Below are 26396 nucleotides of genomic sequence, written 5' to 3'. Positions count from 1 at the left end.
ATTTCTGGCTATTTTTTTCCTCCAGAATAAAGACATTCCGGAACGAATGAACTTGTCGGTTCTATGAGAAGTCCTAGAGGGAGAGGACGGTTTCTTTCTCATCCCGGTGAACACAGTAGAGCACCATCACTCGGCGTGGTGCTCAGCGAGTGTTTCCGGACGCATCAAAATCAAAATGACCAAAGAAACAGACAAATGAAAGGAGGTAGAAAACGAGAAGTGAACGCCTCCAAAAGTAAAGGAAAGAGGAGAAGTCAGCAAGGGGATGAAAGGCAGGAACCACGGAGGACAGGGCGTGCCCGGAGGCGGGGTGGAGGGCGCGTGGGCCGCTTCGCAACAGCGCTCGGGGGCCAAGTTTCCTTTATAAAGGCTTCTGACCAGTCTTGCCCCTGGGGGAGACATCCCGGACGGCGGAGGCTGGGGACAAGCCGCATTGCTGGGTTCCAGGGACCTAGGCAGGTGCAGCCTTCCCACACAGCGCGCGTTCTCTTCCTGTGCCTTTGGCCCGCGCGATGCCTCGAGGAGGGGAGTCACTGGACCTGTCGGTGTGGGACCGCGCCTCGGGCAAGTCCAGGGGGCCGCGCCACAGGTCAGTATCCCTGGGGCATGCCGCAGTTCTCCCACCCTCTATTCCCGTCCCTCTTCGGGCCCTGGCTGCCTCCTCCCGGGCTGATCCTTCCCTGGGTCTTCTGCCGCCTGCAGCTGGGCTCTATACCCTTGCTGCCTCCCGCCCCCGGGAGCTCGGGAGCTCGGAGAAACCGGCTAGCTAATGGGTAGAGAAAGTCCTCCAGCACATCAGGCTGAGAAGCTCTGACCAACAAGCAGTTCCCCGGCTCCCTCGGATCAGGCGGGAGGCGAGGGGCGTAGGTTGTGACTTGGGGCGGAGCGGGAGCGCCTGGCCACGCGCCGCGACTGCCGGGCGCAGACAGTGCCGCCTTTCAGCCGCGCGAGCAGTGTCCGCCGCACCGGTGACCAGCCGCGCCTACTTTCTGTGGCACCAGGAAGCTGGCTGGAAGGTAAGAAAAGTTGGGGCCCCAACTTCTGGGGGCTAGATCCCCGCAAAGCCGGCATGGGTGTCCTTTGAACGATTTTTCCTGCTGCTCCCAATCCCCAGAGCCTTGGAAAGTTGTAAGGGTGGAGGCAGGGCTCGGCAGCCTTATCGTTTCCTCCGGGCAAGGGACCAAGAGGGAAGATCATGTGCTTTCAGGTTAACTGTCAGGTGAGGTGGCTGGGCTGCATCTTTCAGTATACCAGACACTGGAGAAATTCTCCCAGGGGCAATGGCTTTACTATTCTAGGCTAGAACTTTCTTGCTACCGTGGGCATGCTTACAAGTTGGTTAAATAAGGCTGGGCTTTGCTGTCCGGAACAAACAGGCCTTTTCTCAGGTGGGAGGTGAGAGTGTTATTAACCCGCTTCTCAGCCTTTATGAAAAGGCCTACAGTCTAGCCAGATGGCGCTGCCAAGGGGCCCCTCCTCCGTTGTCAAAGCTCCAAGCTCCAAGCTCATTTGAGCAGAAGTGGGAGTAAAAGCGGCCTTGGCTCCGCTGCTCTGAAAACAAATCCAGTGGTGAGCTGTTAAACTTTCCTCAAGTAGTTCGACGAAACTTCTCTGCCTCTCCCGCATGGTGCTGTCAAGGTTATAAATGGACTTAGAGCTAGCAAGGAAAGTCAGAGTCCAAGAGGGGAATTTACTTCCTCTACATGGCCGTCCAGATTAACTAATTTCCAGCTAGTATGGCTTATACTTTTTTTAGACATTTTAAAGACTAAGTTTGCATTAGAAAACGAAATGTTAGTGCAACTTTATTGACAACTGGATATTTGTGTCACACCAAAATGGCATATGTCATGTGATTCATAAACTCTCTTAATGCTGAGGTGTCTATTTTTAATAGTCCAGATGGGCTGAAGTAATACACTACCTCCATCTGCCTTATCCCTAAATATACCATCCTAAAAGGAAGAAGCAAGTGGACTCTGGATTTATTTACCTTCTTCTGCTTGGGCCGGAGAATGGACTTGTGTTCACAGTGGGTGTGGTGTATCATCTCTATTTTTATCTTGACTACACTATTTTTCTCAGCACATTTCCTTCAGGGTTTATATAGCTTTTTACATATCCTGTATCTTTAGAAGCAGCACCCACTGTTAGAATAAAGGGTACATATTTGGGTTTGCATATAAATAATCTTTGAAAGCTTTAAGATTTGAAATCTACTGTATATAGATGTCTGGTTGTTCAGTACTAGTGGAAAACAGAAGAATATGTGACATTATAAATTGAGACTGGAAGAAAAGGTTAATAAGAGAGATGTGGGAGAGGTTTACTGTAGTTATCAGAAGGCAAATTCTGATATTTTAGGTCGAAAGGACTAAGTACATAATCCTCCCCAAAAGTGGGATGTGGGCTTCAGAGCCAAGAACTGCTCACTATCTCTGTGATGCGCTAACCAGGCAGCTCAAGTTTTGGGCCTCTGGCAGTATGTTTTCCCCCTATCAAGTCAGAGGCCTCTTGAGATTTTAGCATATTTCTTTAAACCTTTTTTTTTTTTTTTTGGTGTGTGTGTGTGTGTGTGTGTGGTGTTAGGGATTGAACCCAGGGTATTGTGCATGCAAGGCAAGCACTCTTTATACCTTAAGAGGAGTCATTATGACAAATTTTCCCTGGACCCTTCTCCTATAACAAACCTTTAGCAGATTCTGTGGCCAGGTCCCTTTAAAAACAGACAGTTTCCATGCTATCTCTGATCATTCTAAACAGAGGCCTTTATGATAATGCCAGTTTGATTTAACTTCCATGCTGAAAAATTGCTCAGTCCTGATTAAGAGTTTGACGTAGTTGCATTCTTTTCTCCCAAGGAGGAGACTATAAAAAGTGTCTTTTTTTTTAAACAAATAATTTAGCAAATCAAAGGTTTGCATGTAAATAGTCTTTTGAAATATTTAAGATTTGAAATCTACTGTAGATAGATGTCTGATTGTACAGTATTAGTGGAAAACAGAAGAATATGTGCCATAATAAGTTGAGAATGGAAGAAAAGTTTAGTAAGAGATGTGGGAGAGGTTGTTTTTTTGCCTCCCCACCACCAACTTACTTCCTAATGAAACAAGTAAGAAGAATTGGCGGACAAATTTTGAACAGAATGATAAAGAATAGGGAACTGAAAGTTAGAGATGGTCATATTCACAAGCTAATCTCTTTGTTTAATCGCTCCTCTGTTAGTGAAGTGAAACCCAGATTAAGAATAGTTTTGCAATTTAGAGAAAAAAGAAAAAAAAAGGTGGTTTTGTGCGTCTGTAGTTTTCAGAGTAAAAACAGTGGCTGAAGAAAATCTGGTTGGCCGCTAAACTAAAAGTGGATGCTTCCCTGCAGGGAGACTGTTCTCTTTGGCTGAGGCCTAGAGTCTGAGTTCCATGTGTCATTTCCGAAGGACTCAATGACTAGAGAGTTCTAATACTACTGATAGGGCTCATAGAGAGATGTAATTTTATTTCCAGACTTTTATTTATTTATTTATTTTTATCAGACTTGGAACATGTTATTTAGTATCCAATGTTTCAAGCCGTTTTTTTTTTTTTTGGCTTGTTTGTTTGTTTTGGCAACCATCTGGGTTTTTCCTTCCCATTTTTTTTCTCAGCCCACTTCTATCTGAGCTGCTGACTTCTGTCATCTCTTTCCAGCTTGGGCCTCAGCCCCCTTCTCCCTGATATAGAAGAGACTCCTTTAGAGGCACATTGCACATTTGTCTTTCCCCTCAGTCAGGTGAGCTGCTTCCTTTATTCCCCTTTGAAAGTTAAATATTTTTTTTCTCCCCTTGAATACATCTTGGCAGTTTCAGCCTAAAACATCTGCCAGGCAATAATTGGTAACTTGTGAGGCTGGAGATTCTGGCAAATTGACCTTAGTGTAATAATTCTAAAAGTCTCACAGTTCAAATGGTGGGCGTAAAAAAAAAAAAAAAAAAATCATATCACCTATCTAAAGATGGGGCAAATCTAGGTACTATCATGACACTGAGGTGGGCAAAAATTATGTGGTTAGGAAATGCCATAATTCCAGCTGTCTTTCCCAGCCTTAACTGCATTTGGAACCCTGTATAATATGAAACTGCAAAATGGAGCTTTCTTTGTACTTATCTCTGCCCCAGAGAAATGATTCTTCATTACATTTTCAAAAGGAGTGTGGCTTGTTAAGAACAAGCACTTTTAAGACATACAGCTCTACTTCTCCTTTCTTGGTAGTCTGAGGCAACAAAGTGGTTGGAGACGGAGGGGGGACAGGATGTTATAGGAACCTTGTGGTATGGTTGTCTTTAGGGAAATTCCTGGAAGATTAACATGTTCATTTTTTATGGGTGGCTCTACTGGAAAATGAAAAGTCCCTTTGGTTTTTCTTCAGGGAACTTCTTAGGATATGAATGATTGCATTATTTTTGTTCTGAGAGAGATGCTGAGAAGGTAACCAAAGTTGACTTCTTTGTCTCCCCACCACCAACTCAGCTCCCTTCAGTTGGGGCCTAACTACTCCAGCCCCTCAATTGATTGGACATTGTTTTCCTTTCCTTCTAGAAACCATGAGGAAATTAGTTAATAGCATAGAAATTGGAGTGAAAAAGTCACGTGGAAGTCGTTAGGATTGTCCCAGAGTCTTCCATCCGCTGTCCTGCCCCTGGCACTCTGCCTGGCTGATGGGGCCAGGACCCCTGAATGTTAGTCTCTATACTTATCTGCCTCCACTCTCCATCCCCCACCACCACACAAACTAAGGGCAAGGAAATATCTGATTGCCTGACACATATTAGGCTCTTTCTTTTTGAAATAGCTTGACCCATCATGAAAACTCAAGGATTCACATGTTAATTACTATATGAAGAAAATGAAAAACTTGATGAAGAAAATTAATATCACCTATAATATACTTCATGGAGGCTACCAGGTTTGACTTTTGCTTTTGTTTTCTGGTTTTTACATTTTTAGACATTTTGAAATGTCTACATATAGACATTAAAAAAAATGGAATTCCATAGTATTTATTTTCTAACTTTAAAAAAATCAGTCATAGACATTTTCAAGTCAGTACACAGTTATGAAGAGGGCTGCAGTCAGTATTTTTGTAACCATCTTTTTAACCAGTTATTTTAAAGTTTAAGTATAGATCCACAGGTGTTTGATTCCTAGACCAGAGAAACTCTTTTAGAATACTGCCCGAGGGTCCTTCAAAATTTACATATCTTTCAACAAGGTTTTTTTACCCCACTCTTGATAAATAAAAATTAAGAGATTTTTCACCAGATTGTTAATGAATTTTTATCCAATGTTTTGTTCAGATCCTTTACCTGTTTTTATGTTGGGTCGTATTTTTTAAAAAAATTAGTAGTCTGGAACTTTCTGTAGGTCATAGACAGTAGAGATTTGCCTGCTTATACAGATTGCAGGCTTTTTCTCTCATCTTTTGACTTAGTGAAATTTTAGATTTTTATTTTAAGGTCTATCAGTCATTTTCATGGCTTCTGAATTGTAGTTAGGCATATTATTTTAAAAATTCTCTATCCTTTACTACCAATTTTGTTATTTACTATGTCTAATAATTTTTTGGGATTCATTTTGAGGGAAGATTTTAGCTCTCTCCTAAACGAATAGCAAATTATGATAATAATTCATTGTAATTCATTTGGAAATACATAAGAAATAATGGATAAAACAAAATAAAATTTCTATCACTTTTTTTAGTCAGTTAAATAACTTAGAATCCTCTCAGTTGTCTTGCCTAAGCAATAGTTGAATATATTTTAATTCCGTTTTTCATATCAATATTTTAAACTTTCTATGATTATGTTATTAATATTGTTCTCATTATTTGATCTAAAGGGTACTTACTGAAGTATAGACTCATGTAGTCAGGGTTGTTTTCTTATTCACGGACTCATTTTTCCAAGAATTATTCCCTTGGACCTGTTCTGTGTTAGGTAGTCCTCTGTGTACTGTGGTGTATAGTTAGGAGCTAGACAGGAGCTTGGTGAAGCTCTCTTGTAGGGAAGACCCACAGAGACTGTGTCTCAATCATGAAGGTAACAAAGGGATAGGAGAGACAGAGGGGAAGGCCATATGTAAAGGAGTGTGAGTCCTCCCTAAAAAGGTAATATTGGAACTGAGACGTGAAGGATGGTGAGAAGGAGCCAGATAAGTGAAGAGCTGGGGAAAGAGCAAGAGGGTGGTTGAAAGAGCAGTGTAAAACCCAGAATGGGGGATGTCCCAGGGCCAGGAATGCAGCCATGGTGTACTGAGGAAGTGGAAGAGGGTAAGAGAAGGTGAAGGTGGAAGGAAGTCTTTTAGGCAATGGTCAGGGTTGAACTTTATTCTGAGAGTAGGGGAAAGTCTCTAAAGTGTTTGAAGTATGGAAATGATGTCTGACTTGTGAAATTAGTTAAAATTATTTAATCAATTTCCCCTTTAGCAATGATGTACATTGGGAAGCCGTTGCTGTTTTTAGGTAAGAAATGATGTGTTTTGGCCAGGGCAGCTGCAGTGGGAACAGAAAGATGGAGACTCAAGTTGAAAATAGAGACTCAAGTTCATAGCTCAAGTTGAAGTAAGACTTGATAAACTGGATGTGAGAACTGAAGGAAAGGAGAAATGGAAGAGTGCTGTAGAGCAGTGATTTCTTCTGCACATGAAAATCACCTGGGAGGCTTATTAAACCCTGATGCCCAGTTTGTCCCTTAGACCAATTAAACCAGAGGGTGAAGGAGCTGGGAGCCATGCAGAAGTTCTGTAGAGCTCCCCAGCTTATCCTACTGCACAGGTAAGGTGGGGAACCACTGAATGCACTATGGTTAACAACTGAAGCACTTGAATGGATGTGTGTAGATCATTGCATTAAGAAGATGGGTGGAGGACAGGTTGAGAAACCTATTAGACATGCATATGGAGTTTCAAGGAAGGGGCTGGATAAGGGAATCTATTCAAAAGAGAAGTTTTCTGGAGATGCAAATGTAAAAGTTCCCACCAGGAAGACTGTATTTAACGTCACAGGGTGGGACAAGCTCTTCTAAAGAATGGAGAATAGAAGAGCTGTGAACTCTGCCCTGACATCTAAAGGTCAGATGAAAGAAGAGCCAGCAAAGAAGACTGAAAGGGGCCCAGTGAGGTAGGAAGAAAGCCAGAGGAGCAGAGTGTTCTAGAGGCTGAGAAGCAGTTGTGTCAGGGAGGTGGTGGTCAGTGGCATCAAACACTGCTGAGCCACCAAGCCCAAGAAGTGTTCATTGTAATCCACAGCAGGTGATGTTTACTCTGAACAGCTTCATTGGAGTAATAGAAATGGATGTCCAATGTTTGTTCTAGAGGGTCTGAAGCACAAAGGTACCTTGAAGAAGGTAAATTCTGTGTTCACTCCGTCAGATAGCCTTACGTGTGTGTGTGTGTTTGCATGTGTGTGTTTCTCATTTTTAATAATATGACCATGTAGAAACCTCCTGAATTTATGGACTAGAATACTTATTTGTCAAACATTTTCAAATGAGAGAAGTTATATTTGAACCTACCAGTTTTTTCTTCATTACTGACCATATTATTGGCTATTACTTCTTAAAGAAATACTAACTCAGGGGTCAAGAAGAAACATTGGATTCCTGTAGTTGGGGGTGGGTTGTAACCTTAGAGCACTTAAATTGCCTCATTTGTGAAATGAGCAACAGGTAAGACCTTTAAGGTGGATGTTTTTCAAACTTGGTTGCACCTTTGAATCACCAGGAGAGTCCTTGTCACTCTTGCTAGGTGGAGTAAAAACCACACAAGTGCAAGTCCAAAGCAATAGCAGCCCATGCTGGTTAGTTTATTTCTCTGGCAAGGCACCATCACTGAAATTAGTGTGTGCATTTTCTTGGGCAAAGGTTGAAAGCCTTGGCCCTTTCTCATTAGGGTTTATGACCTCAGTTGAAGTTGCAGTATTTCTCTTGTCTGTTCACCTAATTCTTGCTTAGAAAGTTGCAATTGTAGCCTTTAGTTCTCCTGTACCAATCACCAGCTGGTGTGCAGCATCAGAGGGTGTGGAAATTTGTGTCAAATGAAGAAAGGTATTGGTCCTTTGATACTATCCTCTCTCTCTCTCTCTCTTTTTTTTTTTTTAGTAATTTTTCTTAGTTGTCAGTGGACCTTTATTTATTTATATGCAGCGCTGAGAATCGAGCCCAGTGCCTCATACATACTAAGCATGGGCTCTACCACTGAGCCACAACTCTAGCCCGATCTCTTCTCTTTTGCTTTTTAATTTTTCTGTCTCTTCACTTTGTACCATTCTTTTGTAGTTGTTGTTTTTGTTATAACAATAAGATGTCTGGGTATGTGTCTGTTTAATACCTTTCACCCATCAGGGAACTATTGTGAATCTACAAATAGGAAGAGGTGGGCAATAAAGAACCCTCAGAAAAGTTTAGAAAATTTTAGATTCATATTTTCCTTAAGCTACTAGAATTTCAGAGCCTTTATATTTTGAATTTAGATGTTATTTAAAACTTAATAAATTAGACTTATTAAAGAACATCTATCTCATTGTACAACTAATTATCTGTATTTCTATTATTATAAGTTGGTCCATTCAACTAGTAGTATCTTATATTTGCCAATTGATTTATATACTCAAGAGAACAGTTTTTCAGGGTAGCTTTAGAAAAAGTTTTCTTTCTTTCTTTTTTGTACCGGGGATTGAACTCAGAAGCACTCGCTCACTGAGCCACATTCCCAGCCCTATTTGGTATTTTATTTAGAGACAGGATTTCATTGAGTTGTTTAGCACCTCACTTTTACTGAGGCTGGCTCCTGCCTTAGCCTCCCAAGCTGCTGGGATTACAGACATGCTCCACTGTGCCTGGCTTCTTTCTTTTTTTAGTGGCACATGCCTTGTAATCCCAGCTATTTGGGAGGCTAAGGCAGAAGGATGGCAAGTTCAAGGACAGCCTGGGCAACTGAATGAGACCCTGCCTTTCCACCTCCAAAAAAAGAGGGGGACTGGGAGTGTAGCCCAGTAGTAGAGCACCCTTGAATTCAGTCCCCAGTATCACACACATGCACAGTCTTTTTAATTTTAATACTTCACAATGTTAGAAGTGGTGCAACTGCTTGTAAATAATTTAAGTGAAACAATTCTGGAAGAATATAGTAGTATAAACAATGCAGCACAATTAGCCATCTTGACATTCATTAACTCCTACTTTACTTTTTTTTTTTTTTGCTATTTTGGAAAAAAATGCTACCTTTTTCTTTTATTCTTCTTTTTGTTTTTCTTTTTTGGGTGATTAGGGATTGAACCAGGGGTGCTTAACCACTGAGCCACATCTCCAGCCATTTTTATTTTTATTTTGAGGCATTGAATTTGCAATCCTCCTGCCTCAGCCTCTGGAGACACTGGGATTATAGGCATGCACCACTGCGCCTGGCTTTTTTTTTTTTTTTGCCTGAGACTTCTTAATAAAGTTTCTTAGGGTAATGTTAAACAGCAGCTATCATTTCTTGAACCTTCAGTAGCCATGTCATGGGAGGAATCAATGGCCAGAATCATTTGAAGCCTCTTGAAGCAACCACGCTGCATCAGACACTCTGTCTATTCCTAGGGTTCTCAGTGCACATTTCAACTATAGTTCCCAACACATTTGATTGCACTGGTATCTATTCACATCTCTCCCTTCCCTTGGACTGAGCTCCTGGGTGGAAGGAAAATGTCAACAGCAGAGCTTGGCTCTCCAGATGTTCACTAAGTGTATGATCAAATGTGCTTCTTCCTTTGCCTTAGCATTCCTCACACAGAGGTCGGGTATGTTTGTGTGTGGGGAACAGGGGAAGCTCCATGGCTTTACTCTCAGGGCTCTGAGAATTTTACACACACCTTTTTGAATTATGTTTTCATTTTATTAAATGGAAAGCATATTGTGAATCATCAGGATGAATCCTTTAGCAATACTCAACCACTAAAGCAATGTTGATTAGCTCTCAATTTAGTATTGCTCAAGCATTCCATAAAGGCTTTTTACAGGCGTGTTCTCAGGGCTGTGAAGTTCATGTTTCAGGATGTTGCTCTCAGGAACAGTTAAGATGCCACCTTCTTTTTGGGAATAGGTCCTTCATTGCTCAGTCAAGTAACTTGAATGATAGATTAACCTATTACAGTTTATGTATTAAACTTACCATCAAGACACTTCCTGAGAAGCAAGAATGTTGGAACTCAGATTGGCTTGAGTCCCAAAGAGTATGGCACTAACCACGGTTCAATGACTGTGATGGGTTCCCCCAGCATTCTCTCTCCCCATGGTCAGAACTGTGTCCATAATATGTTTTAGGCTATGCTCCAGCACTCGCTGACCTATTTGTTAATGCTATGATAATTCTGTCTGTCCTGCTGGACATAGAGTATGTGAATTTCAAGGAACCTATTCAACCCTGTGTCTAGTACATCCTCACTTAGCAGAGTAAGTGCTTGTCCGGTTAGTCAGACTGAATCAAGACTGTAGCAGGCGCAAGACAAATACATTTGTAAAGTCTTCTCCTTCTTTTGAAACTAGACTCATTGTGCTAACTGATTTTTGTTTCTAAAAGCACTTTGTCTTTTCCTAGTTTTCTCGTAGATTTTTTTTTTTACCACGTTGTTTGTCTTTAAATATGGCAAGCCTGGTTTTTTCCAATGTATCTGATTCCAGTATGCTCAGTCCTATTCCTGCTGTTTCTAAGTAACTGCTTTTATGTGACTCAGTTTCCTTCTATGCTTAGTTATATTTAACTGCCTGCTGGTTGTTGTGTTTATAAATTACTTGTTAGAGTGCTCCAAGTCTTAAGGAACCTCTGGAGAGATCTTTATATTTTCTGGGATATCAAAGGTGATTCCAGTCTGGGCCTCCCAGACCCAAGCAGGCTCACCATTTGAAGTTCCCTGGCTCAACCAGGTGTGACACTCACAGGGCTGGTCTGTGACTGTCCTTTTTTTATGCTAGGTCTACTTTTCCTTTCTGTGATTTGGAGCCACTCTGCTCTCCTTTGTAGTCCTATTAAATTTGGGGACAGGCAGTTTCGATTTTGGTTCTTGTCCCTAGAGAGCAGCCCTTTGGGGACAGCTGTCCTATTATATCTTGGTGGTTCTCTTGTTTCCCTTACCTGAGGCTACAAAACAAAATCCTAAGTATGTATGCTTGACACTTGGCTCTTAACTTCTCCAGTAGCCCCTGGGATTGGCCTAGGAGCTCTCTGCTCTTTGGACTCTTTTTGATAGTTTAAAGATACTTTCCCATCCCACCCTTCAAGAGCCTGTGTTTCATTTAGTTTTCTTTTCTCTCTTTCCTTCCCTTCCTCCTCCCTTCTCCCTTCTATTTTCTTTATTTCTCCTGTCATGTCTTTATATTCTTTCCTCTTTCCTCCTTTACTATGGGATAATTCTGACTATCCCCGTCCACTAATCCTGGAAACAAGAGATCTTAAAAAAATCAATTTAGGGCTGGGACTATAGCTCAGTGGTAGAGCACTTGCCTAGTATGTGTGAGGCCCTGGGTTCGATCCTCACACCACATAAAAATAAATAAAATAAAGGTCCATCAACAACTAAAATTTTTTTAAAATCAATTTAGAAATAGAAAAATCACTAAAAACTGAGTGTGAGCCTTAAAACAGTCTTTCCCTTTTGAGCTTCTTTTTTTTTTAAAAAAAATACTTTTATTTTTTAGTTTTAGGTGGACACAATATCTTTATTTTATATTTATGTGGTGCTGAGGATCGAACCCAGTGCCTCATGCATGCTAGGCAAGCACTCTACCACTGAGCCACAACCCCAGCCCCTCGAGCTTCTTTTGAGCTTGTTAGTTAAGCTAGATAACAGAGATCATGAGTCAGAAATAAAAATATTATTTGGATATTTCCAGGAAGAGGATTCCCAAGAATAACTTCAATTACAAAATCTTGATAAGAAATGAGTAACTGTAATGGTGGCCTAACCTATTACAGTTTATTCATTAAACTTACCATCAAGACACTTCCTGAGAAGCAGAAACTTCAGGACTCAAGATGGCTTGAGCTCCCAAATGTATTTATTGGCTTAAATTGAAAGCCTTTGAATGGACAGCCTCAGGCACAGTTGGATCCAGGAATCCAAATATTGTTATTAGACTTGGTATCCATCTCTTGTCTGACCTGCTATGCCAGCTCCAATCTCTAGCAAGCTCTCCTGTGGTGGCAAGATGGCATCTAGCACCCCAAGACAGCCTGTGCTTGAAGGGTATGGTCTCCAAACTTGATGTACCTAATAGTACGATTTGAGCACAGCATTCCCCATATATATATATATTTATCTGTAAATTATTATATAATATGTCTATATATTTTGTTATATGTATGTTCTCTAAGCTATGTTAATTATTATGTTATATATGTATATTCTTTGTTAATTTTTAATAGAGCTCATTCTTTTAGTTTCTAAAATGAGGACTAAAATGGAAGTATTAATATTTTCTATACTGGAATGGATTGTATCACACACCCCATGTTGGGGACTACTTAGAGAAAATACCACATTTGTCCCCTCAGTTATAATACATTCCTGTAATCATATCCTGTGTTTCTTTTTGGCCTAGCTTGAATAATGAGTCCTGTTCCTTGAAACAGTCAAGTAAAATTTTACTAGTATAATGACACAAAATTTGATTAGGCATAAATAAAAAAATGCTATCTTAACTTTTAGAAACATTTTATATTCTGGAACCTTATAATAACTGATATTTTATCCAAAAAGCAGGGGTGGTGGTGGGGGTAGAGTGGGATATAATCCTTCTCTTAGTGCAGTTATAGAATAGATTCTCAACTTCTATAACAATTAGATTCCATTAGTCTTTGTAGTCTATAATTGAATATGCAATGTATCCTGAAAGTGTTCCATCTAATTTTTGTTGATACACACACTCAGACATTTTTGTACATTTATACTCTTACACATTCTCTCTCTCTCTCTCTCTCTCACACACACACACACACACACATACACACACACACATACACACATCTTGTAATACTTTCTTGTGATAGAAGAATGAGAATGTTCTATGTTAAAATGCAGGAATTGAGTCTTACAAATAAATTTTATTTTTATTTTTACTATTGTTGAGAATGACCACGTTGAACAGGAGGGACAGCTCTGTGAAAGTCAGGTGGTAGAAGGGAATAATTTTCTGCTTTCTAAAGATAAAAGCAGTTCATTGGTTGGAGAGTTGTGTTTCTACAAGAAACAGGTAAAGCATGTGAAGAAAAAGTGTCATTTAGGAGCCTTTTGAGGAACAGACAGTTGTGGGTATTTAAAAATCCATCTTCTGTGGCAGAAATGCAATGGCACATCTGGATTCTGAAGTGAAAGAAGAATGTCTGAGGGAAGACCTGAGGTTTTACTTCATGAACCCCTGTGAGAAGTACCGGGCCAGACACCAGATTCCATGGAAACTGGGTTTGCAGATTTTGAAGATAGTCATGGTTACTGCACAGGTAATTCATGCTATTATTTTTTTTCCTTACCCCAAGATGAAACTGTTTTCATGTGTTCTATACTTGATTTTTGTTCTGAAATATCCACATTCAAGTTCATGAAACTATAAAATGATGTTGACTCTGGAGACAGGTGATGGGCTGAAGTTCAGATTAGAAGGCAACCATTTCTTTCTTTTTTTTTTTTTTTTGTAAGAACATGAGGTTATCCCTCCACAGGTTCTGTAAATACTACATAAATGTGGATCTGAACTGAGGAGAATTTCTATTTCTCTGTAAGGTTCATAGGCTGCCAAGACTGTCAGTGTTACAGAACACTAAGTTTCCCTTTTATCAGCAACAAACATGCTCAAAGTAAATACTTACCCTGGGTTACTATCAGTAGTGTATAAAAGCAACATTTGGATCATTGGATTAAGTTCATACTATGGAGCAGTTTATCCCCGTATTAATGCAGCCATCAGAGTTGTTATCTAGCTGTTGAGCTTGACACTGAACTAGTTTTGAGTCAGCTTCGCTATAGGTACCTACATCTAAAACAGATGCCCTTTTAAGAATAGTCCTTAGGTTGTGGATGTAGCTCTGTGGAAGAGCACTTGCCTAGCATGCGTGAGACCCTGGGTTTTATCCTCAGCACTGAAATAAATAAACAAACAACCCAACTCCTGCAAAAAAAAATGAAAACCCAGTACCCAGTACTGATTTGGAATGTTCAGCTCTATTGGCAAATAATCATTCTGCCACCAATAGAAAAGGGGGTAAAGATGTTATTTCTAGAACATTAAAAAAGAAGTTATAGAAATGAAGAAGGAGCCTGCTCTACCTGAAGCTGCCTCTTTATTCATACAGAGGTCTTTCCATTGTATGGCATGCTGTCCTAGTTCATCCAGCTTTAGAGAAAACAAGTGGCTTCAGAAAACACAAGATTGAGATGTAGGAACATTGTTAAAAGTGCATGCTTCTTAGCTCTTTTCATTCATGGTTTTCAAGTTTTAATTTTTATAATAAAATAGGTGCATTATTAGTATTACTTGGAAGGAGAGTCATGTCCTGATTTGTCATTTGGTTAATTTTAATTGTCTTGCAAATCCTTATCTTATTAAACCAGCTCTCATTTTGGCTTTTCACTCTAATGTTACTAAAATTCTATTTACAAAGGCATAAAATGTCGTTTCCTTCCTTGACTTACCTTCTTTGTCCTGATAACTTACTAAATCCCATTGATCGGTTTCCCTCTAAATTGCATATATTTGTTTTTTTCATACTTGTTATCTTCTCTTTAGCACAGATTCTGAGCCCCAATTAAAAAAAAACACATGAAACATTACTGGATATTGAGTTGGGGATACAGCTGTAAACATATTATCTTGCTACTGACAGCTGAACCTAGCATGGAATTTTCTATGTGCCAGACACAGTAAGCATTTTCTCTGTTAACTCGTTTCCCCCTTACTGTGACCCTGTGAGGTAGGTTCAGTTATAATCCCCTTTTTACGCATGAAGAAATTGGGGGGAAAGAGTGAAGGAGTTTGTTTATAACCAATTAGTAAGTGGCGGAGCCGGGCTTTGAGTTCAGACGGTCTGGTACTTCCTCTGGAGTCTGCCCTCTCACACTCTCATACTATGTCTTCTGGATGTAAGTGTTGCCCTTGGAGCTCACAGTTATCAACACAGATGAGTGAACTAGGCTGCTTCTGATCATCATCCTGTGTGCCCTTCTTACCTTCCCGCATACCAGTCTATTTCATGCTAATATCACATTACTTTTCTTATAATAGCCAGACCAACCAGATGATTCTCATTCCTGCTTGTTGGTACCCCATGTCCAGAGTGGTTCCTTCTCCCTCACCATGCAGGTGCTATTTGAAGTCCTGTCTCCCCATCAGCTTTTCCTGACCACTTGACGTGTAGTTTTCCTTAATACTCTTTACTGTCTACATCATTAATTTTACTGTTAATAATGAAGTATTTCTGGGAACCAGTAATTTACTTTCTGTGTGGACATACTTACCTGTCTACCCTAATAAAATTAGGAGAGATTGAATTTTTGTTCCCCTGTAGGATCATTCCACTAAGTTTTGCTACTTGGGTGCTATCTAATTGGAGATTTCTTTCCTTCTGTCAAATCCCACTTTTCTTTCTTCCTCCTTTTCTCTTTTATACTCCCTTTTCAAATCTAATGGGATGGGTGGAATTTTATCAAGGTCAAGGTCGATGAGAAGGAATATTATTTTTTTTTTAAGTTCCAACTTTGCCTTCTGCAGTAATTTATAATCTTGAGGGAGGTGTCTGCATTCTTTTGCTAGTTCTACTCTTTCCCTCCCATGGTCCTTGTGCCTCATTAGAGTGGTATCTTGTTTTTACCTGGTACAGAATATTTTCTCCTACATTGATTTCATAATGAGGTGTTTCATTCAGTCTTTTCCAGACTACATTTAGTGAGTAATGATTTTTCTGTCTTGTGTCACATTTTCAGCAAATCTTAGGATCTAGATGGGGGTATAAGAATGCACTTTTGCTGTCTGCTGCTTTTTGAACATAAAGTCATTTGGTCAACACCAGTGTTTTAGTCAGCTATTTCACTGCTGTGACTAAAGGACCCAACCAGAACAATTTTAGGAGGAAAGGTTTACATGGGGGCTAAAGGCTTCAGAGGTCTCAGTCCTTAGACAGCAGGCTCCATTCCTTGGGACTTGAGGTGAGGCAGAACAGGAAGAGGAGTGTGGAAGAGTGTGACAGAGACAAGCAGCTCACATGGTGATTGGGAGAGAGGTCTCCACTTGCCAGATTCAAGTGCATACCCAAAGTCTGGCTCCAGTTTCCACCTCCTCCAGCCACACCCTCCCACTTCAGTTTCCACTCAGTTAATCCCAATCAGGGGATTAATTCACTGATGGGGTTAAGACTATTACAACCCAATCATTTCTCCTCTGAACCTTCTTGCATTGTCTCACACATGAGCTTTTGGGGGACACCTCACATCCAAACCATAACAACCATCACCCCTTATTCTTCCTCTGCAGGGAGAGTTTGGTTCAGTCACAGCAATAAAAAGCCTTTGCATCTTCCTCCTAAGGGTTTGTTTCTCTTGAGAGAAGCTTTGAAGATGTCCGCACCTCCCTGGTGGTAGGCCATAGATGAAGATCTTGGCTTGTTCTATGAACAAGAGAATGGAGGGAGATTTTTGTTCTTGATGCCAGACAGGTAGTTTCAAGCAGAGAGTACAACACTAACCATTTCTTCTTCTCAAAGTTGAATCGTGGCTTTGAGTTTGAATAAAATGGTGGCTTCATATATCAGCAAATCATATGCCACTTTCTCAATTGATTGTCCATTTTCTGTTCAGACCTTTTGTGTTTCTTTTCCTGTGGGTGTAGGAGGGATAGGTCTAATACCTGAGTACAGCAGCGTTTCAGTATAAAAGCTGGGGAAGCCCAATGGACAAGAGAATGAACAGGCTTTAATGTCAACAGACCTGGTTTGAATCCTCAATTTGATACCTTCTAGATATTCCAGCTTGGATAAATTAATTGACTTCAGTGTGCTTATGTATACACTGCAATCATATTTAGCCCTGACATTGTGATGGGCACTATTTGATTTCCTGAGTCTGTATAGTACTAGGGAAAACAAAAAAAAAAAAAAACAAAAAAAAAAAAAAAAAAAAAAGAAAGAAAGAAAAGAAGGCATATTTTTAAAAAAATATAGTTCCCAGTGTAACAACTCTATCATAGAATATGGGGAAATTAAATGAAAAATAATACTTGTAAATTTTTAGCACAGTGCCTGTGTGCTATTATGTAACACCATGAGGGTTGACCCTGCCCATATGGTATCGAGCTTGTCAGAAAGGAAGCAGTTGGTAAACTTCAATTGAATAACTTAATTTAATGGTGCTATAGGTGAGGTAGGAGAGTTTGGAGGATGCAATGTTATCCCCTTCTAATATCTTGAATCAATTGTGTGTGCTGGTTCTCTGGTTTACTTTTTAGCTTTCAAAAAGCAACATGACCTTTCTTTATCTCTCCTATAGGTGCCATTGACAGGTGTCACATGCTTGAAAGAACTTTTAACCTTAGCTTGCTTGATTTTCAGCACAGGTGGAATGATGTGGGATGTCTTATCTGATGTTCTTCTTAGAATAGCTGTGTTTTTTGCAATTGCTCAATCCTTTGAGTTGGTATTTGAGGAATGTGACATGGTGAAATTGAAATGCTCTAGAGTGTCATCTATGTACATTCTCAAGCAATAGCTGCCTTTCCTAATTATGAAATGCCAGCACTTAAATGTTTTTTTACAAGAAATGTCCCAAAGATATATTTTTTTTTCTAGCAGAAGGAAATTGTTCATGCAGCATCATAAAGATGGTTTTGGAGTTAGACCTGGCTTCCATTCTAGTTAAGTGGGTGGGGGCAATTTAATGAGGCTAGGTGTCAGTTTACACTTATGTAAAATGCAGATAATAGTGGTAACATATTCATGGGTGGTTACAGTGGTAAGCAAGAAAATACAGGTAAAGCAGTTAATACAATGTCTGGCATATAATAGCTGGAAAATAGTCAGATTTATTTATGTATTTATGTATGGTGCTGGAGATTGAACCCAGGGCCTTGTGCAAGAGAGATAAGCACCAACTGAGCTATATCTCCAGCCTGTCAATATCATTTTAATAATTAATTAATTAAATTTAATTTAATTAGCAAACCTTAGGATCTAGAAGGTGGGACAGGAATGCATTTTTGCTGTCAAAATGTAAAATGTCAAAAGTAAAAGCTGAAATAAAAACTACTAAAAAAACATCCTTGTGCTAATTTGCTTGTGCAAGTTAACATTAATATCATCTGAATTTTTCATAATTAATATTTTATGTATTATTGTATAGTTTTGTCATATTGAGTGATGGGATGGCAAGAAATGCCAGAACTGTCGGGGTCATCTAATTAAACTTGCTAATTTCACACATTCCCAAAGTGTTCTGACTCAGCTGGGTAAGGACTTGAGGAAAACTTCTAGAGTCTCATTGTTTTATGAAACAGGGAAGTGGGAAAAAGTGTGTGGCACAGGCTTTTGGAGGTTTAACTTCAGCAAAAATGTTACTGCCTGTGTGTGTGTATGTGTGTGTAAAAAAGAGAGAGAGAATGTGTGAGAATGCACAGGAGGTGTGAGAGGTGAGGGCATACATGAGAGTTTAAGTGTGCCTGCACACATGTGTGTGTGTGAGAGAGAATACACCTGATAATGTGCACTTGTGTGTATATGGCCGTTTGTGTGGTTTCTTAGTTTTTTGTAAACCTTTGGTATTGGCTAATTTTCCCTATTTATTGGGTTCCAGGCAGAAAACTTTCACTCTTGGTGAGGAGAGCCCTTGGGTGCCTAATCTTGTATCAGATACAATGGAAAGGAAAGCAAGTAGATGTTTTATCAGGAGCAGGTGGGTGCTTGGTGACAATGAATGGGTTTGACATCATATAGGTAAAGTGAGCCCTGTTATGCTTTTATTTTTAATTTGTTTAATGGTACAGATGATTGAACCCAGGGGTGCTTTACCACTGAGCTATACCCTCAGCCATTTAAATTAATTAATTTATTGAAATAAGGTTTTGCTAAATTCCTAGGGCCTAAGTTTCTGAGGCTGATAGCCTTTAACTTTCAATCCTCCTGCCTTAGCCTCCAGAGTTGCTGGGGTTACAGTGTGCCCCAGCTCATAAAAGAGCCCCAACTCTTTTATGAACTTTAATACTGTAGATCTTGTTGGGCAAACTCTTAGTTGTAAATGCTATATAAGAATTTTTGCAGAACTGGATTAACTGAATTCTTTGAACAATTGTTATACCCTATCTGGAGTAAATATTTATATTGATAACTTCTCAAAGGCATTCTTAAAAGCCACTATTTCTAAGTATATTACCAATAAAACATACATTATTGCTTTGCCAACTAATCACTTATGAAAACAATTAATTTAAAACTCAAATATAGGAAAAAAGTATTCAGATTAGCTGTTATGAATTCTTTCTTTTTTAAAAGCCAGTAGGATCAGGGCATTGTGGTATATGCCTGTAATCCCAGTGACTCCGGAGGCTGAGGCAGGGGGATTGCAAGTTCGAGACCAGCCTGGGCAACTTAGTAAGACCCTATCTCTAAATAAAGAATTAAAAATGATGAGGATGTAGCTCAGTGGTAGAGGCCCTGGGTTCAACCTCCAGTATCTCTCTCTCTCATACACACACACACAACCAAGTAGGGTTGGGAGTGAATTTCTTTTAATTGTAGGGGCAAAGGAAATTTCCTCTCTGCTCTCTGAAAGTTTGGTATTTGTGTCAACTAAAATAAACTGACAGGAGATGGATTAACAAGAGGAAAAAAACAACACTCATTTATTATGTGCACAGGGAGATCACCCAACAAAATTTAGAAGTTGATATACCCTTCTTCATAGGGAAGAGGGAAGTGGGAAGAGAGAATATATGCCATTTTAAAGAGAGAGTAAGGACAATGGTTAATTTTGGTTGTCAACCTGACTGGTTGAGGGATACCTAAAAACTGATAAAGCATACTTCTGGGTGTGTCTGTGAAGGTATTTCCAGAGAAGATTGGTATGTGGGTCAGCAAATTGAGTGGGAAAGACCTGCGCTTAATGAGGGCAGTACCATCCACTATGCTGGGGGCCTGGATGGAACAAAAAATTGGAGAAGCTTTCTCTCCTGCATTCATCCCTTTTCTACTGGGTGCCATTTTTCTCCCCCTGTTGTGCGGTACATCAGCCTCCAGTTCATCAGCCTTTGAATATGGACCAGCACCAGCCGCTTTCAGGGTTTTCAGGCTTTTGGCCTCACACTGGGACCCCATTGGCCTTTTTGTCTCCTTCTGAGACTTCCTGCTTCTTTGATTCAGCAGCTGCCTGCTTTCCCTGGCCCCCTAATCAGCTGCTATGGGGCAAATTAACTTCTGATCATGGGAGTCAAGCTAATAGACCCCCTCGTTCTATTGGATCGGTTTCTCTGGAGAACTCAGAGTAGTGCAGTAAGTAAATGTTTTTTGTTTTTGTTTTTGTTTTGGGGGTTTTTTGGGTGGTGGGGATAAATGGGCTTGAAGAACAGACAATAGCCTGGGACAAAGTTTCTCTGGACTCTGACTATGGTGTTAACTCTAGTCCTCTTTCCTTTGAATTAATCTTTCCTGTTTAATGAGCTTATAGTGATGGGATTCATGGCAATTACTTCCTTCTGGAGGAACTTTTAGGTAAAGGTACTTCAGAGAAAGGCCCTTCCTGTGTTTCAGGAGAGGTAGGGAGGGGAGAGAAGGTCAGGAAGACCTTTGTGCTTTGGCTGCTGCTGAAGTTCAAGATACTCAGCCTGTCACAGCACCATGCTTAGGGATTTGTTTTTGTCTGAGCTCCAACACAATCTTATGCTCCTTAGAATTGCTGATGTTATTCTTTGAGTGAATTTATTCAGTGAAGTTATTCTTTGAGGGGACTTTTATTTTGTCATTGTTGCTATTGGTATCAAGCAAGGAATTGAGATGATTTTTCTTATAGGGTTTGAGCAGAAGGTGAATGATCAGAAGACATTTTCCTTCCTTGGAAAATGGTCAAGTTCATATTCCTATATGATTTTCTTTTCCAGCTTGTTCGTTTTGGTTTAGGTAACCAATTGGTGGTTGCTTTCAAAGAAGATAACACTGTTGCTTTTAAGCACTTGTTTTTGAAAGGATATTCTGGAATAGATGAAGATGACTACAGTTGCAGTGTATATACTCAAAAGGACGCCTATGAGAGCATCTTTTTTGTTATTCATCAGGCAAGTACTTGTTGTGAATGACCTGTTCTTTAAGATTATGTTGACCTATACCTTAAGAATATATATATACTTGAGCCAGGCATGGTGGTGCATATCTGTAATCCCAGTAGCTTGGGAGGCTAAGGCAGGAGGATCACAAGTTCAAGGCTAGCCTCAGCAATTTAGTGAGGTCCTAAGCAGCTTAGTGAGATCCTGTCCCAAAATGAAAAATAGAAAGGGCTGGGGATGTGGTTTAGAGGTTAAACACTCCTGGGTTCAATATCTGGTACCAAAAGAAAAAAAAAGATCAAGTGTATAATATAAATATATATATATATATATATATATATATATATATATATATATATATAGCCTTGTTGTCTTAGCAAGCAAACAAAAATAATATATGATGTAAATGAAAAAATGAAAAATGTTTATTACTATTTTTGGAACCACATAGTAAAGTTTGCCTATTTTGACCTTTTCTCTAAGATTTGTTGTTTTTAATTTATTTCTTCATACTCACTACTTTGGGGAGATTACTTCAGATCAAATAACCAAGACATTTATCATCTCAGAAGCCTTGATGAAGACTTGAAACTAAGAAGAGTCTTTGTTGGTCTCAGTTTTGATGTCTTAGCATTAGTAATTCTATCCAAATCTTACGAACATGGAATATAACAGTTGTGTCTGGATGGGTATGAGACAACAGACTGGTGGACCTGAGGAGAGAATTTAGGGGAGAAAAATTGGTCTTTTCTTTTTCATTCATTCATTCAATAAACATTTGAGTTCCTAGTGTTAGCAAGTACTATTCCAGACATTGGAGATGTATCAGTGAATCAAACAAAATCCCTGCCCTTTGTAAAGGGAAGAGCCAGACAAATAAAACAAAATGAAATGTATAGTATCAAATGCCAGCTCCCTAAGAACACTATCCGAAAACATGCTGATAAGCAAAGCTGAGATCCTTGCTGCAGCAGTAAGGAAGATGCCACTTTGAACAGTCCAAACGGTGCCTCAGGTAGAGCCAGAGTCCTTTAATGTGGGGGTCCTCGATTAGAATTGGGTAAGGATCATGCTATAACTGTTCACGGTTGGTGGATCTAGCAAGACGAGGGTCAGGGAAATAGTCTCAAAAAGTCTTGGAATTATTATCAGACTAAATCTTCGAATTGTTTAGCCACCTATATGAGTCTTTTGGGTATTCCTGAACAATATAATTATCTGCAACAACTTTTGTGTTCCTAGGTAAAAGTTTCCTAGAATAGTAAAATGATATTTGTGAAGATGGGAGCTAGTGAAGTCCTGTTAGTGCAGATAGCAAAATTGTGTTAGTGTAAGCTGGTATTAGTTGTGTTAATGTAAGCTGTAGCTTCTCTGAGAGTGATCACTCCTATGGAATAGGACAGGAGGAGTGCGTTTGGCATGGGATGGATGTTTACTCTGTGTGTGTGTGTGTGTGTGTGTGTGTGTGTGTTGCTGGGGTTGAACCCAGGGCCTTGTGCATGTGAGGCAAGCACACTACCAACTGAGCTATATCTCCAGCCCAATGCTTGCAGTTTTTTTAAATTTAATTTTAATTTTATATATATATATATATATATATATATATATATATATATATATATATATACACACACACACACACACACACACACACACACATACACACACACATACATTTTTGGGGGTACAATGTAAGGTTTTGATATATGCAATTTTCATTGGCTTGGTAAGGGAATGCCTGACTGAGGTGGTGATATTTGAGTCAGGACCTGAAGGCGTGAGCTAGGTTCCAGGTGGAGGGAACGGCAAAAACCAGAGGCAGAAGTGTGTTTGGCAAGCTCCAGGAGCTCCCTGGTTGTGACCTTGTGGCGTGGAGCACGGGGACCATTGTAGGCAGTAAGGTCTGAGAGATCAGCAGGACCCTGTCTTGGGCTCTGAGGGAGATGGGAGCCAGCTGTGAGCAGGTTTGCTTTAGTTTAGAGTTCTGTGGGGTAGTTTGTTCCCTTGCAGCCTGAGAAAATGACTTTGTGTTATTTAAAATTGGAAAGTGCTACTGAGGGGGGCAGGATATAAACAATAAAAAGTGGCTAAAACTGCATTCCATATGCTATGACTTCTGACCAAACTTTAAAAAGGTCATATGTGTTTATGTGTTTTTTAAATATTATTTAACTATTTTTAAAAATAGTATCATCGTCTAAAGAACATTTCCCTGGCGACCCTTGACTATGGAGAAAATGAAGACAACAGAATTGGCTTAAAAATCTGTAAGCAGCATTACAAGAAAGGGACCATGCCTTCTTCTAATGAGACCCTGAACATTGATAGCGACATTGAGACAGGTAACACAACAATAATTTCATTATGTGACTTTGTTGTCTTCTGTGGTGAGAGCAAAGTCCTTGTTTGAGAGTGAACCTATTCTGGCATTAGCCTGCAGAAGCTTTGGCTCAGGAAACTGTGGCTCCGGTAATGGGATAGGGAGAGCATCTGTGGATCTCTTTGGTGTCTCTCAAAATTGTTAGTTTGGGAATAAATGCATAAGTATTCATGTTTGTTTAGTTTTTTTTTTCCCCATTAGGGAGTGATTAGATTTTGAAAAAAAAAGTCTGTATGTATCAAATGAAATAATGTAAGCAAAAATGCCTTGCATACTTGTTTTTACTACCTACAAAGTATGTAAGTGCTCTTTAAAGGTGAATTGTGATTACAAACTTTCTCTTTTAGGAGATTGCTTGATAAAACGTTAACAGCTAATCACGTAGAACTGTTGTGCACCATTCTGTTAGGAAAGTAAAAGAATACCATATGTAATGTGTAAATGCAAAATGTTTGACCCAGAACTTTGTCATTCATTCAACAAACTTCTGGATGGCCACTGTGCCCACAGTGTTCACAGTGGCTTGTACTAGAGTTGCAAAGATTATTCCATTATGGCTCCTCAAGTTACTGTCAAGGGGGTAAAATTGCGATGTATGCAGTCGAGGGGAGAGATAAAGAATGTCCATGCACTTCTGCCCCTTTCAATGCTTTATTAACTCAAATCACTCAGTACAATTTCACTCTATAGGTTCTTAATCAAGAAAATGACAATCCTTAATGCCAAGCACTACAATAGACATAATCAATTCAAAGCAAACGATTCTAGATTAATTCTAAGCACTGCAAAACACACTTAATCATGACAGGCTAATGACAGACATTCCCTCTGCATGTTAAGTTCAAAAGTCTTAAGCCTTAGGCTTTATGTCGAGCAGATGCACACTCACTCAGACCGCCCCGCCGTGACCAGGTCTGGAATCAAGGCAGGCTTTTCCTGACATGGAGTGGACGACTGGTTGAGGAGAGGGTCGTAGGGAGAAGTTGCAGCTCTCACCAAGATCCAGACGAGGTGGGTAGAGTTTGAGAGCCGTGAGGATCACACAGAGGCTCAGGAAACGGTGACAAGTGATGGGATGTCAGGTCCTCATCAGGCTCTCCAGCTGGAGTGCATACTTGCTTCGGCTGGCTGAATCCCTGTTCATCAGCTCTATTATTTATACTAAATTTGGGGGCTTTTGACCTCCCTTTCAATCCTTATCAGCTACCACCAGATTTCTCCATGACATCATTAACCCTGGGGTCAGATACATCTGGTCTGGTAGTCTCCACCCTGATCTTCTCGCCTTTCCCTCTTATCAGGTGAGGATAGCCTGCCAGAGGCTTCACTCTGTTTATCAGATTGAGGGGAAGTAACTTGTTTATGGCATACTGGAGGGCTTTGTTGGAAGTGCCTGGTGAGACTGCAGGTTTCAAACTGTAGTTTTTTTTTTTTTTTTTTTTTTTTTTAATTTTTTATTGTTGGCTGTTCAAAACATTACATAGTTCTTGATATATCATATTTCACAATTTGATTCAAGTGGGTTATGAGCTCCCATTTTTACCCCATATACAGATTGCAGAATCACATCAGTTACACATCCATTGATTTACATATTGCCATACTAGTGTCTGTTGTATTCTGCTGCCTTTCCTATCCTCTACTATCCCCCCTCCCCTCCCCTCCCCTCCCCTCTTCTCTCTCTGCCCCCTCTACTGACATTCGTTTGTCCCCCTTGTATTATTTTTCCCCTTCCCCTCACTTCCTCTTGTATGTACTTTTGGGACTGCAAATTGGTGCAGCCAATTTGGAAAGCAGTATGGAGATTTCTTGGAAAGCTGGGAATGGAGCCACCATTTGACCCAGCTATTCCCCTTCTCGGTCTATTCCCTAAAGACCTAAAAAGAGCATGCTACAGGGACACTGCTACATCGATGTTCATAGCAGCACAATTCACAATAGCTAGACTGTGGAACCAACCTAGATGCCCTTCAATGGATGAATGGATAAAAAAAAATGTGGCATTTATACACAATGGAGTATTACTCTGCATTAAAAAATGACAAAATCATAGAATTTACAGGGAAATGGATGGCATTAGAGCAGATTATGCTAAGTGAAGCTAGCCAATCCCTAAAAAACAAATGCCAAATGTCTTCTTTGATATAAGGAGAGTAACTAAGAACAGAGTATGGTCGAAGAGCATGAGAAGAAGATTAACATTAAACAGGGATGAGAGGTGGGAGGGAAAGGGAGAGAGAAGGGAAAATGCATGGAAATGGAAGGAGACCCTCAGAGTTATTCAAACTGTAGTTTTTAAAATGGAGTTGCTTAGGCTCAAGCCTAAGGCCATCCTCACACTAATGATATGGAGTAGTGGTCTTAATATCAGCTTAAATTTGGAAGTTTTTTTTAAATGGGGTGTTAACACAGTTAATCTGACCGTATGTCCTACAACCTGATTTTAAGGTGCCTTGGTAACACAAGAGGAGAACACTCCTACAAGACACTGGTTTTAACTCAGTCTGCCTGTTTAGAATCTCTGTGTGAGTAAATGTGTTCCAGAATTTTGACTTGGGAAGAAGAAGCCTAAGCCATATAATCTGGGGTCCAGGTGCTGCATGGCTCCAAGGTTGCTCTCAGAGACCTTTTAGAGGATGTTGTTTGGTTCTGTAGCCAACAACATTGAAATGTTGTCTTATGGCTCTGGAAGCACTGCCTCACCTGAGACCCATCTGGTAGTCC

At 40.0% G+C, this 26396-nt stretch overlaps 1 protein-coding gene across 1 annotated transcript in view; it reads left to right on the top strand.

The window, feature by feature from the left end:
- The first annotated feature begins 384 nt into the window (after positions 1 to 384).
- The window catches only part of Mcoln2 (mucolipin TRP cation channel 2), a 55365-nt gene continuing 29353 nt past the window's right edge, over positions 385 to 26396 (top strand). Inside the window, exons 1-4 of the mRNA XM_027935271.2 lie at positions 385 to 589; positions 13343 to 13502; positions 21131 to 21304; positions 23481 to 23634. Of these exons, the coding sequence (XP_027791072.1) occupies positions 513 to 589; positions 13343 to 13502; positions 21131 to 21304; positions 23481 to 23634 (565 nt within the window). The 5' untranslated portion in view covers positions 385 to 512. The remainder of the gene's footprint in view (positions 590 to 13342; positions 13503 to 21130; positions 21305 to 23480; positions 23635 to 26396) is intronic.

The sequence above is a fragment of the Marmota flaviventris genome, chromosome 10, assembly GCF_047511675.1.
Source record: "Marmota flaviventris isolate mMarFla1 chromosome 10, mMarFla1.hap1, whole genome shotgun sequence".
Classification (NCBI taxonomy): Eukaryota; Metazoa; Chordata; class Mammalia; order Rodentia; family Sciuridae; genus Marmota; species Marmota flaviventris.
This window is presented reverse-complemented; position numbering and strand designations above follow the sequence as displayed.